This window comes from Natator depressus, chromosome 2 (genome assembly GCF_965152275.1).
Source record: "Natator depressus isolate rNatDep1 chromosome 2, rNatDep2.hap1, whole genome shotgun sequence".
Lineage (NCBI taxonomy): Eukaryota > Metazoa > Chordata > Testudines > Cheloniidae > Natator > Natator depressus.
The window spans coordinates 201,695,837-201,708,324 of NC_134235.1; the positions used below are offsets into that span (position 1 = coordinate 201,695,837).

General features: G+C 41.2%; 1 protein-coding gene across 1 annotated transcript in view; it reads left to right on the top strand.

Annotated features, from left to right (window-relative positions):
* HIBADH (3-hydroxyisobutyrate dehydrogenase) overlaps nt 1-12,488 on the top strand; it is a 130,536-nt gene that overhangs the window by 12,050 nt on the left and 105,998 nt on the right. Inside the window, exon 2 of the mRNA XM_074943322.1 lies at nt 3,857-4,017. Coding sequence (XP_074799423.1) covers nt 3,857-4,017 — 161 coding nt within the window. The remainder of the gene's footprint in view (nt 1-3,856; nt 4,018-12,488) is intronic.

Below are 12,488 nucleotides of genomic sequence, written 5' to 3' on the forward strand. Positions count from 1 at the left end.
CAGCTGCTGAAGGCAGCTCCTAGCCCCTGTGCACTGCCCTGCTTCAGGTCTGTGTGGGGACCCACAGATCTCCACTTTGTCATGGATATTTTTAATAAAAGTCACGGACAGATCACAGCTTCTGTGAATTTTCTTTTTTGCCTGTGACCTGTCTGTGTCTTTTACTAAAAACATCCATGACAAAATCTTAGCCTTAGTCATCAGCATAGAGACTGTACTTGAATTCGTGTTTGTGGATGAGATTACCCAGAGATAACATATAGAGGGAAAAGAGATGGTGACTAAGGATAGAGCCCTGTGAAATCCCCACAGAAAGTTGCGGGAGGGGGTGTATGAGAGGAGCAATTAGAAAGACAGGAGGAGAACCAGGAGAGGTCAGAATCACAGAAGCCAAGAGAGGACTAGATTTCAAGAAGAGTATGGTCAGGGGTGTATGTTGCCTCTTTGTTCAGTTGTTTGTTATGTTTGGCATGTTTTATAGTGATTTGCTCTTTGCATACTTGGACATATAGATATTAGAACATGTTTATAAATTACAGTGTAGTCTTTTTAAAAAACAAAAACAAAAACTGGCAATATTTATCCAGCCAGATCATTGTTGTTGGCATTTGTGGAAACCAGGGCTTAACAGGAGCCCTCTTGATACACCTGACTTATTAAATATGACACTAACAAAATAGTGGTGTAAATGAGAGCCTGACTGTTGTTCGCTAAGAAGGCACTTTAAAGTCAGAAAAAACCTTTAAAATAATGAAGTGTTTTCTGAACTAAGAAAGATTCTGCTTTAAGCAATGTGACATCTGAAAGGCTAAGCATAGGATATGCAACTTTTCTTTTGAATTTGGATAGTTTAATTTATTTTCCTCATAGTCTGTTTGGTCTTCACTTGTTTTAATGTTTAATCTGAATGTGATTTTCTCTTCCTTTCAAGGAAAAATTGTCTTTTTTGTAACTGGCAGTAAGACCTAAAAACTGGCATCTGCCCTAGCATTGAGCTAGGATTATTTTAGTTTAGAATGATTAGAAAGGAATTATTATACATTGGTATTTATGGGAATTATGCACTGCCTGACATTATATACTCATACACAGGAGCTTGTGCTAAAAATGGCTGAAAACTACATTATTTTCCATAAAAAGAAAAGGAGTACTTGTGGCACCTTAGAGACTAACCAATTTATTTGAGCATGAGCTTTCGTGAGCTACAGCTCACTTCATCGGATGCATACTGTGGAATATGCATCCGATGAAGTGAGCTGTAGCTCACGAAAGCTCATGCTCAAATAAATTGGTTAGTCTCTAAGGTGCCACAAGTACTCCTTTTATTTTTGCGAATACAGACTAACACGGCTGTTACTTTGAAACCTGTCATTATTTTCCATGTATCCATAAACTGCCATAGCACACTGTATTAGTACGTTGTACATCATGTTATATTTTTGTCTTATTTTTTTGTACTTCTTTGAAAGTTGCTCCTGCAGTGAAGACTGTAGCATTTTATAAATAATCTTTATGCCATTGTTCAAGGGACTGACAATGTGTCATGGAGACTTTCTCTTTCAGTGGTTTACATTTGGCCACAGACGGTCGTGACCAGTCACCATCTGATAGTGGTTTGGCAACCTATGTGAAATGAATTGGTTGTTTTCACAGAGTCAGGTCTATGCCCTAGCCCATAACCAGTCTCATGGGCGTGACCTCTTTAGTGTGCCGAGCCCTAGTGGTTCACACAGTTCTGAAGGGGCAGGCCCGTGGCCTCCAAGACTGGACCTTCCTGCTGTGAATTCAGCCAAGCTACACACCTGCAGGAGGCTTGTACTGTACCCCTTCACGGCGCAATGCTCTCAGTGAGTATTTGCAGCTACAGTAGGTAGGCTTTTCAAAACAAGGTAATATATTAGTCACCTGGCCTACAGAATCTGAAAGTCCTTAGGTTAGCAAAGAGAGGCAAAGGTTATATAGTCCATCCTGGCCAAGCCAGTGCAGTCAGCCAGCCAAGCTGGAATCCATTTCTGGCTCCAGCTCTCCCCCTTTGTCCTTAGTCCCTCTGTGAGAGCCCTCTGTGTTTCCGAGAAGCAGCCTTTATTTCATTCACCTGACACCTTTCCCCTTTGTTGTATGCAGTGGTGTTGTAGCCATGTTGGACCCGGGATATTAGAAAGACAAGGTGGGTGAGGCAATATCTTTTATTGGACCAACTTCTATTGGTGAGAGAGACAAGCTTTTAAGCTACACAGAGCTCTTCCTCAGGCCTGGGACAGGTACTCCACGAAATAAATCTTTCCTTAACCTTCTTCTGGTCTTCAAACAACCCCCCAACCTCTCCAACCTAATCATCAGAAGCAAGCTCCCCACAGACCAGGACATGCCAACTCTGAGTAGCACCAGGCCCTGCCGCAATAACAGTTGCAAAACCGGCAGACATGTCCACACTGCTGCCATGATCAACACCCCCAACAAAACACCTTTCAAAATCCATGGGTCTTGCATATTACTATCACGACGTGTGGTGTACCTCATCGAGGGCACTAAATGCCCCAATAACAACTATGTGGGAGAAACCAGACAATCAATATGCTCGTAAATGAATTAACACAGGAAAATGACAAAAGACAAAATGCCACATCACCTGTGGGTGAACACTTTTCAAAAAGTAATCACCCTTTATCTGATCTATCAGTCCTCATCTTCAAAGGAAATCTGCACAACGCTTTCAAAAGACAAGCCTGGAAGTTTAAAATCATAACTTTGCTAGATGCTATGTACCATTGTCTTATAAAGACATTGGATTTATGATTTATTACAGCAATCTGTAATCCACTAACTCCCCATTTTTTTCCATGACTACAGGGGTGTTAACAGGCCATGTCACCTTGAACAGTTCCTTAGCTTGAGTAGTTAGCATACATTCTATGACCTTATACGCCTCTACCCCAATATAACGCGGTCCTCAGAAGCCAAAAAATCTTACCGTGTTATAGGTGAGACCGCGTAATATCGGGGTAGGGAGAGGAACTGCTCCCTGCCCCAGCTCCCCTCCGCTCTCCCTCCGCCTTCTCCCCTGATTGCGCCGCCTCTGCTCTGCTTCTCTCTCTCTCCCTCCCTCACAGTCTTGCTGCGCCAATCAGCTGTTTGGCGTGGGAAGCCTGGGAGGGAAGGAGAAGCAGAGTGGTGGCGGCGCGCTCAGGGGAGGAGGCGGAGCAGAGGTGAGCTGGGGTGTGGGGGGGCAGGCACAGAGGTACTACTTGTGGTAACGCAAATTTGGATATAACGAGGTAAAGCACTCCCCCTTCCCGGCACGCTGCTTTACCACGTTATATCCGAATTCGCGTTCTATCGGACCGCATTATATCAGGGTAGAGGTGTATTTAGCTGTGACACTCAGTACCTTTCCCAGACCTGAGGAACAGATCTGTGTAGCATGAAAGCTTGTCTCACTCACCAACAGAAGTTCATCCAGTAAAAGATATTACCTCACCCACCTTATCTGTTCTGTGGCTAAATGGGATTTCTGTCTTCAGGGTTATTGGTTAGGTATCATTCATTAATATTCAATTTAAAAAATCCAGTATTTAAGATGGAGAAATGTTTTTAAAATTAAATGTAAAATTGCTTTGTCTCGGACTGAGATTATATTGGTAAAAAGTAATGGGACACTGTTTACATTTTATATGAATAGGATATAAATCTGTCCACTTGAAACTTAAATATAACTGGGTTTGAAGTTACTTCCCTGCCCCCCCCCCCCCCCGGACCCCCCATGTTTCAAAGAAGCCAATTAAATTGCTCACTAGATTTTATTCTTATGTTTTAAGGTGTATTTCTCCAAAATATTCATTTATTGTATTGAAATCAGTGTGTTCTAGGGCAATGGCCTCCAAAACCCCAGTTGGATTCATTGGGCTGGGTAACATGGGAAATCCAATGGCAAAAAACCTGGTAAAACACGGATATCCTGTTGTTGCATATGATGTATTCCCAGAAGCTGGCAAAGAATTTCAAGACTCGGGAGCCCAGGTATAGTAACCCACTTTCTTTATTTTAATGTTAACTGTGCATTTGTTAAAATAACTTTCCTTCTTAGACATTCTGACTCTGGTACACATCACTAAGCATAATTTAAAACAACAAATTACTGATGTGATTATTTATTTTGATGGGAGGGTTGTAGTGGGAGAAAAAGAAAAAGGAGGGAAGGAAAGTAAATGATGGATATGTGTTGCTAATTATAAAGCTAGTTAGCTGTTCTTCCCCCTCTCCCCACCTCACACGTGTGCATCTTGTGATAGCTTGACCCTGTTGCAGTCAATGGCAACGCTCTCATTGCTTTTTAATGGGCCCTGGATCCTAGCCACTATCTTGTATGATTGTATGGTCCACGCTTCAGCGCAAGAGTCCGTGATATTTTTTTTTTTTTTTTTTTTTTTTTTAAGTTTAGATGCTACAGGGCTCTTGGCACTTGCCCATTATTTGTAGGAGGACTAATGAGCACAAAAGAGCTAAAGACAAAAAATGTTGCTAGGGTAAGTGGAAACCAGAACAAAAATAACATTGTGGCTACTCAGCATGTGATATGATGAACAGTGGGGGGGGGAAAAATATTCAGCAGTTGTAAGGGAAGTGTGAGTAGGTGCAAGGAATACCGTTCTAACTAAGATCTTTAATTGTTAGAGCTGATTGTATTCTTAAATAGTGAAAATGTTACTGTTACAATCAAGGTGTTCTGCAGGGCAGAAAACCACTAGTAATTGGACATCTAATTCCATCTGGTTTTGAATAATGATTTGAAACTGTAAGTGGATCAGTAACCTTTACAGCCTGTTTCTTGGCTTTTATTATTTTGTTTTGTGTTAGCACATAGTGCCCTATTCCATGAATGGGGCTCCTATCGTGCTAGGCACTATACAAACACACAACCAAAAAAAAGACTGAAAAGTTGATTGAAAAAAGGATATCAGAAATACAAAGGGACTTGTCAAGGCTCACCATTCATACAGTTCATTGTTGCCTTAGTAATAGAATCCTTGGCATCAGCTGCAAGACTTAACATGAGATATTAAGTGACTTTAAAGGTGAGTGTTAGGATATAGATATTCAGGCCTGTCTGCAAAAGCCTGTACTTTAAGAATTTAGGGGTATTCTTATCACTTGGCTAGTTCTAGAGGTATAAAAGAATCAAAATCACTGTCTGCTGGTGTAAGGGCCCTCTCTTACTGTGACTGTTTGAGGCCCTGTTCTTAGGCTAAGGCCTTTGGCTAAGCAGCAGAGGCAGCCATAAGCCAGGAAGCGAACGGTCACATCCTCACATTCCAAACTAGTCACATTGAAATAAGGTGCTATTGGGCTGTTAGGAATACAATCCTGTCCTGATAATTCCTATCACCTCCAGAGAAAGGGAAGTGCCTAGAAAATGTAAAAGGAAACTTAGTTTGATAGCATCCTGTCTGGCAAGAACTCGCTTATCAATAGCTGGGATGTGAAATCCTCACTTCTGTATTGTTTTGTCATTAGAGTTCCAACTTTGCTATTGTTTGTCTGTATAATCTCTGTCTGGTTCTGTGATTGTTTCTGTCTGCTGTATAATTAATTTTGCTAAGTGTAATCTAATTAAGGTGGTAAAATATAATTAGTTAGCTAATCATGTTACAATATGTTAAAATTAGTTAGTTAAATTTCAGTAGAATAATTAGTTAAGGTATAGCTAAGAATATTACTATATAAATTAGGGGCAAACAAAAAGTAAGTTGAAATTCAAAAATAAAGAAAAAAAAACTTGTATTTAAGCTTGCTGGAAGTTCACCCCAATAAACATCGAATTGTTTGCACCTTCGGACTTCGGGTATTGTTGCTCTCTGTTCATGCGAGAAGGACCAGGGAAGTGGGAGAGTGAAGGAATAAGCTCTCTAACAGTGAGCAGAAATACTTTTAAAAGTAAAAAGAAAAAAGAAAAGGAGTACTTGTGGCACCTTAGAGACTAACCAGTTTATTTGAGCATGAGCTTTCGTGAGCTACAGCTCACTTCATCGGATGCATAGCATATTGTGGAAACTGCAGAAGACATTATATACACACAGAGACCATGAAACAAAACTTCCTCCCACCCCACTGTCCTGCTCGTAACAGCTGTAGCTCACGAAAGCTCATGCTCAAATCAACTGGTTAGTCTCTAAGGTGCCACAAGTACTCCTTTTCTTTTTTCTTTTTACGAATACAGACTAACACGGCTGTTACTCTGAAACCTTTTAAAAGTAAGTAAAGCCAAAAGCCTGTTTATGCTCCTGAACACAATATTTAGTTTTGAATACAAATAACACACTTAAAAAACCCCTTGAAAATAATTTCCTGTCCACTGCTTCGTTCCCCAATTAACACAATAGTCTCAGAAGCAGTCAACTGGGGAAGCAACATATGTCAGAAATAGGGTGGCCAATTATGCATCCCCAAAATACTGGACGTTCCGGTGCTTCCAGGAACGTCACACTACCAGGGTACATGTGAGGTCATGCTGGTGGGGGGCAGACCAACACTCTCTTCAAAATGGTGTCCCTGGCTGTCAAAGCCACATCCGGTTTTGTCTCCGTGCCAGACGTGGGACGTGCATTACAAAAGCAGGACTGTATGGTTTAAAACTGGATGAATGGCCTAGCAGGAAGATGGCCATCTACCTGCCTGTGATGAATAGCAGGTAGTAATAGCCTCTCTTGCTAAACCCAGGCACCTGTAGTAGAGGGTGAAAGGCAGAGAGAAGTAAGGAAAAGGGAAGAGGCATCTGAGTGTAGGGGAGGAGCTACAAGAGACTTAGGAAAAGTGCTCTGAGGCGGTATGGCTTAGGATGGGCTTCTATGTGGAGTGGCAGAAGGAGTAATCACAGGAAAAGGGATCCTTCAAAATGATTTAGAGGTGACCCAATTGTGGGAATTTGGAAGTCTCTCCAATTATGACTCCATTTACATACCTTTTAGGACCTGCGTTTGTAGGGGGTGTTAACTAAAATAGTTGAAGATGCTAGAGGCTCATCAAAAAGCCTAAAAAACTGAATTTTCTGTACTACTTTGGGTGTGTATAGCCTTGCAGGAGAAACACAGAACTGTGAATTGAGTTGTTATAGTAAATATTTTTTTTTAATTATTAAACAAGAACTTTAGAAGGGATGCAAACCTCCATGCTTCTGGGCATCAACCAACTTACAATGATTGGGTGTTAGAAGGAAACTTTTCGGGGGTTTGGTTCTCATATAACTACCTACTGCTGCAGAGTTTTTTCTTCTGAAACATCTGGCACTGGCCCCTGTTGGAAGCAAGATCTAAACTAGGTGGGCCACTATTCTGCTCCAGTATGGCAATTCCTGTGTTGGCAATTTTTTTTTTTAATTAACTCTTACAGTATTGTACTTTTTAAAGTAATGCAAGTACTCCCAATTACTTACAATTTTAAACATTTTTATTTCTTTCAAAGTATTTTAGTTAACTTCTGACAGTGCAAATAGTAAATGAGATGTATACTGCCAATAGAAGTGGTTTCCTCTAGAAATATTAAGCAGATTTATTTCAGTGACTGAGAGACAAGTGTGAGGGCTTCTCCTTTTTAAAAACAGCAAAAAAGCTTTCAGATTTGTGAAGAGACTGTCCACTCTTCATGATTTTGCATAATTTTCCTCTTCTCATTCTCTTCTGGATTTAAAGGAATGTTTGTTTTGCAGAGCTCTGAATCAGAACATGAAGAGTAATCGAATAGCTGTTTCACATATATACTATAAACACAGTCAGCAGACTTCCAGCTTTTCTGAGGCCTGGTACAGTTTCTCCTGTCACATCATATGCATTTTAGAGCTTTCTCCCTCAGAGGTATTTAATGCACTCTTGGGGCAGGGACCATCTTTGTGTTCTGTATTTGTATAGCAACTAACACAGTGGGGTCGTGGTCCATGAGTATGGCTCTTAGGCGCTACGATAAATAACAATAGATTGGCGGAACTTGTTTCCCACTATTTTTGAAAAAAGGAGGCTTTTCCATGGACAGAATGAATAAACATTTATAGAAAGAAATATTGTTCAATGTCTTCTATACATCTATCTATCCTGATAGAGGCTCTGTCTGCACAGGAAATATATATTACTGGACCAGTTCTGAAACTTATTCAGGTTTTTCTGGGTGGTGTGAATGGGGCAAAGGTTTTAGTTCGGGATTTTTGTGTGTTCTTTTTAATGTATAAGACTATCTTAACGCAGCTTTGCCCTGCAACCATAACATACAGGCAAACTATTAAATTGAAGTGATTTTAATTTATGTACCCAGTACAGTGTAGATAGTGTGACTTTATAATGTCCGTAAAAGGACGGAAACAGGCTGCTGAATCTTCAGCTGTACTATCAGTATAAATAACTGACATTTCCACCCCTATCAGTAGGGTTCCAACCCTCCCACTTTCTCCAGGACTCTCCTGGAATCAGGCCCTATCTCTTTGAGGATACTGAAGCCAAACCAGGAGATTTTAGGCCACTAAAAGTCCAGCAACGCAGCGGGGCTAAGGCAGGTTCCCTGTCTGCCCTGGTACTTGGCTCTCCCTGTGGCTGTTGGGGGGCAGGTAGGGGGTCTTCATGCGCTGCTCCCACCTCCAGCCCTGACTCTGCAGCGCCCATTGGCCAGGATGTGCTGCCAATGGGAGCCACGGGGGCAGCTCCTGCGGGTGCGGGTAGCGTGCCGAGCCCCCGGCCCCTCCAGGGGCCACAGGGACATGCTGGCCGCTTCTGGAAGTGGCACATGAAGCCCCCTAGCCCCACTTACCTTGGGCGGCTCCCGGTGGGTGGTACAGTGGGCTCCGGCCAATGGGAGCTATGGAGTCGGTGCTCAGGGCGGGGACAGTGCATGGAGCCCCCTGTCCCCTCTAGGGGCTGTAGAGACTTGCCGGCCTCTTCTGGGAGTGACGTGGAGCCAGGGCAGGCAGGGAACCTTCCTTAGCCCTGCTGCACAGCCACCTGGTAGCCGCCTGAAGTAAGTGCCTCCCGAACGGAGCCCTCACCCCTCCTGCACCCCAGCCCTGAGTCCCCTCTAGCACTCAAACTCCCTCCAAGGGCTTGTGCCCTGCACCCCCTCCTGCACCCCAACCTGGTGAAGGTGGGGGAGAGCAAGCGATGGAAGGAGGGGGGATGGGTCCCTGGGAAGGGGTGGAGCAAGGGGCAGGGCAAGGGTGTTTGGGTTTGTGTGATTAAACAGTTGGCAACCCTACCTGTCAGAAAGCTGGAAATAGTTATTTCAAATAAGAAGCTGCATGCAAGTCCAGATTAAAATTCTGGTTTAGCCCCCGCTTATGTGATGGCTGTCCCATCTTGACCAGCACTGGAGATTGAATTGGAGTCCCCCAGAACTAAAAGCATGAGTTTCTACAGCTTGAACTAAAGAAGGACAGACTCCCATCATCTGTGGATTGGGCACGGAGGGAACACATCATACATACTAACCAGCAGTAAGCCCTTCTGCTGATATTGCTTCATTCATTCTACCTAGCGTCAATTTTGTGTTTTGGAATCTGTCTGCCTCCTTTCACTGTGTGCAACTGTGTCTTACCGCTCAGCAGATACTATATTGTGTATTTAAAACAAAAAGGAAAAAAAAGTTAATCATTCTTTTGGATAAACCCAGCTACCCAAACTGTCCCATTTTTCCTTTTTCAACTTCTCTCTCATGGTCACTGTTTAAAAGTAAGGAAAAAGCCAACCATCCTAAATAAGAGGTAATGGGCCCTATTGACGTTTAGAGTTTCATAAATACATTGTGTATATGAGAGATTAATATTTATGTCCTTTTATGTGTTTACTTATTGTTTAAACTCATAGATATCCATTTGAGTAGGGATGGTTGGACCGGTTTAGGGTCAAATAAACAGATTCATATTTCATTTTTAACCAAACTATTTTTCCCCCTAACATTAACAGTGCCTTGTTATGCGGAAAGCCTTAATTAAATCTTTTTTTAAAAAAGATGTAAAAAGCAGAATCTTTTATTTATGCTTTGTGATTCAGAGTTTATTCAGAAGTAGACAATCATACTATCAAGGATATTCTTTAGCATGAATATGTGATATTTAGGCTCTTGAATAGATGAAAAAATTATAAAAGATCTCCCTTCACCTTCTTCCTGCAAGTGATCCTACTACGATCAAAAGAACTACCTATGTGAGTAAGGTAAGCAGGATTGGAACCCTAATGGTCTCAGACTGGCTAATAGATTAAAAATTGCATTTTACAATCTTTATGTTAATACATTCACTAACTCAAAAACGAAGATGATTGGATGTGAAGGAAAAGAGACAAAGTATTTTATCTTTACCGTTGTATCTCTTTCAAAATAACAACTTCAGTTTTTAAAGAAGTTTGAAGGCACACAGAAATATTATTGGAAAGTGTGGAAAAACGTTATGGATGAAATTCTACCCCCCACTGAAATCAATGGGAGTTCTGCCATTGACTTCAATGGGGCCAGGATTTCACCCGCAGTGTGTGTGTGATTTGTCTCCTGAAGATGCCGTGTCTCAGAATATTTTTTGTAACAGCTCGATAATTAGCAGGATGGACATGTTGAAACCTGTATGGAAGTTTCTGGTGAGGGACATTTGAGCTGTTAACTTTTTACTTAAAAACAAAAACAGTTGTCAGAAACACTTCGGTTTGATTGATTTTTTGAAGATGGGGCTCAGAGAAGGAATGAATACCTTTTTTTCTTTTCAACAACTCTTTTCTGTTCATTGTTGCTGTAACTTTGTCAAGTAATGCGAGATTGTTGTGGTCAGCAAATAAACTATTGCACTGGGACACCAAAACTTATTCATTTTTAGGTTTGGTGGCTTTGGCTGATTTTAATTTTGCAACGCTTCTCCAAAGATGAATTTCCATCCAGTCTTTCTTTGTGATGTAAGAAGCCTCCTCCTATGAAAAAGGGAGTTAATGTATTGAAAATAAGCACAAGTCTCTTAGGACTTATTTTAAAATGTCTTTTCTCTATATATATTTAAAATTTTATTAGCAGTTGTCATTTTGAATTCAATATTGAATTGTGATTTTTTTTTATCCATTTTCTGCAATGTTTCAAATACAATCACTCAAATTGTAGCAATGAAGTTTGTCTTTTTCTTCATCTTTTATGTGGTTTTGTCTTTTATTGTTGTCTGGACTTGTGTTTTTAAGTGTGATATGTCAGATATTTTTCTCATGTTGCTTTTGTTAAAACCCAACTCTTAAGTTCCATCAGTAAAACTTTTTTTTTTTATGTAACAAATTGTATTTTGAGGTTAGACTATATGAATGCAGCTCTACTTGTGTTAACTTATTTTGCATTGTAATTGGTCATAACAATAATATCAATCAGGCATATCAGTGCCGTAAAATTGATTTTAATGATAAAACTTATTCTTGCACTCTAATTTTTCTATAAAGTAAAAATTTGTTTTCCTAATCTCGCATCTGGTCAAGTTATTTTACTTTGCTTGCTGTCCTTAATAGGCAGAAGATATTTAGTGTGTTGCTTGTCCTTGGGGAAATTTTTACTTTTCTCTGCAGCATGGGTTATGGTTCGCTTAGTCATCTCAGCATATCTCACCAGTCAATTCCCTGTCATTTCAGGGGTCTATCCTCTGCCTCTGGCACACATCTTGTGGCTAGTTTACACTTAAAATGCTGCAGAAGCACTGCTGTAGCGCTTCCGTGAAAACACTGCATGTGCCAGTGAGGGGGGTTCTTCTGTTGGTGTAGGTAATCCACCTCCCCAAGAGGGAGTAGCTCGGTTGACACCATGGGTTAGGTCTCAGTGGCATAGTTGTATGACCTAATTTCCTAATATAGACCAGGCCTTCATCTCTTGAGGACTAAAGTCACTGGGGTCAATATAGAACTATTGGGGTGAAATTTAGTGGCCTGTGATATAGAGGAGGTCAGACTACATGATCTGATGGTCCTTTCTGGCCTTAAATTCTGTGGCACTTCAGGAATTATATTGCCTGCGACAGTCTTGCCCTGGCAGGTCTAGTCATTCTAATAGGTCTCTGTTACTAATATATATTGTTGTTGGCTATGTTTTTAGGGTTGGCTGCATTTACCTGTTCATAAACTGACTTCATTTGTAGGCGACAGTATGATTATGGCAAGGTGGAAACAAAAAGTCTGAAGATTTCACTCTTTTTTCACTTTGTGTATCAGTTTTGCTATTGCAGTAATTTAAGATTGGCTGGGATGGCTTTGCTGTCAAAACTTTTCCAGGACTAACTGCTCTTTTTGCAGAAGGCCTTGGCCTTTGGAAGCCTCCCTGGCAGTCGGCCAGAACACATATGATGCTGCCAATATCTTCCTGCTGGCAGCGTTGGTAGCTTTAGTTAAAGCTAACCAGAGTGTGTTGCTCTAAAATTAAATACATCTGTGGAAGGGGGGTCTTTTCCTGTCCCTCCCAGTATCTATAGAAGGGAAGTAGGGGCAGTCATCCATGTGGGACTAATTCTCTAG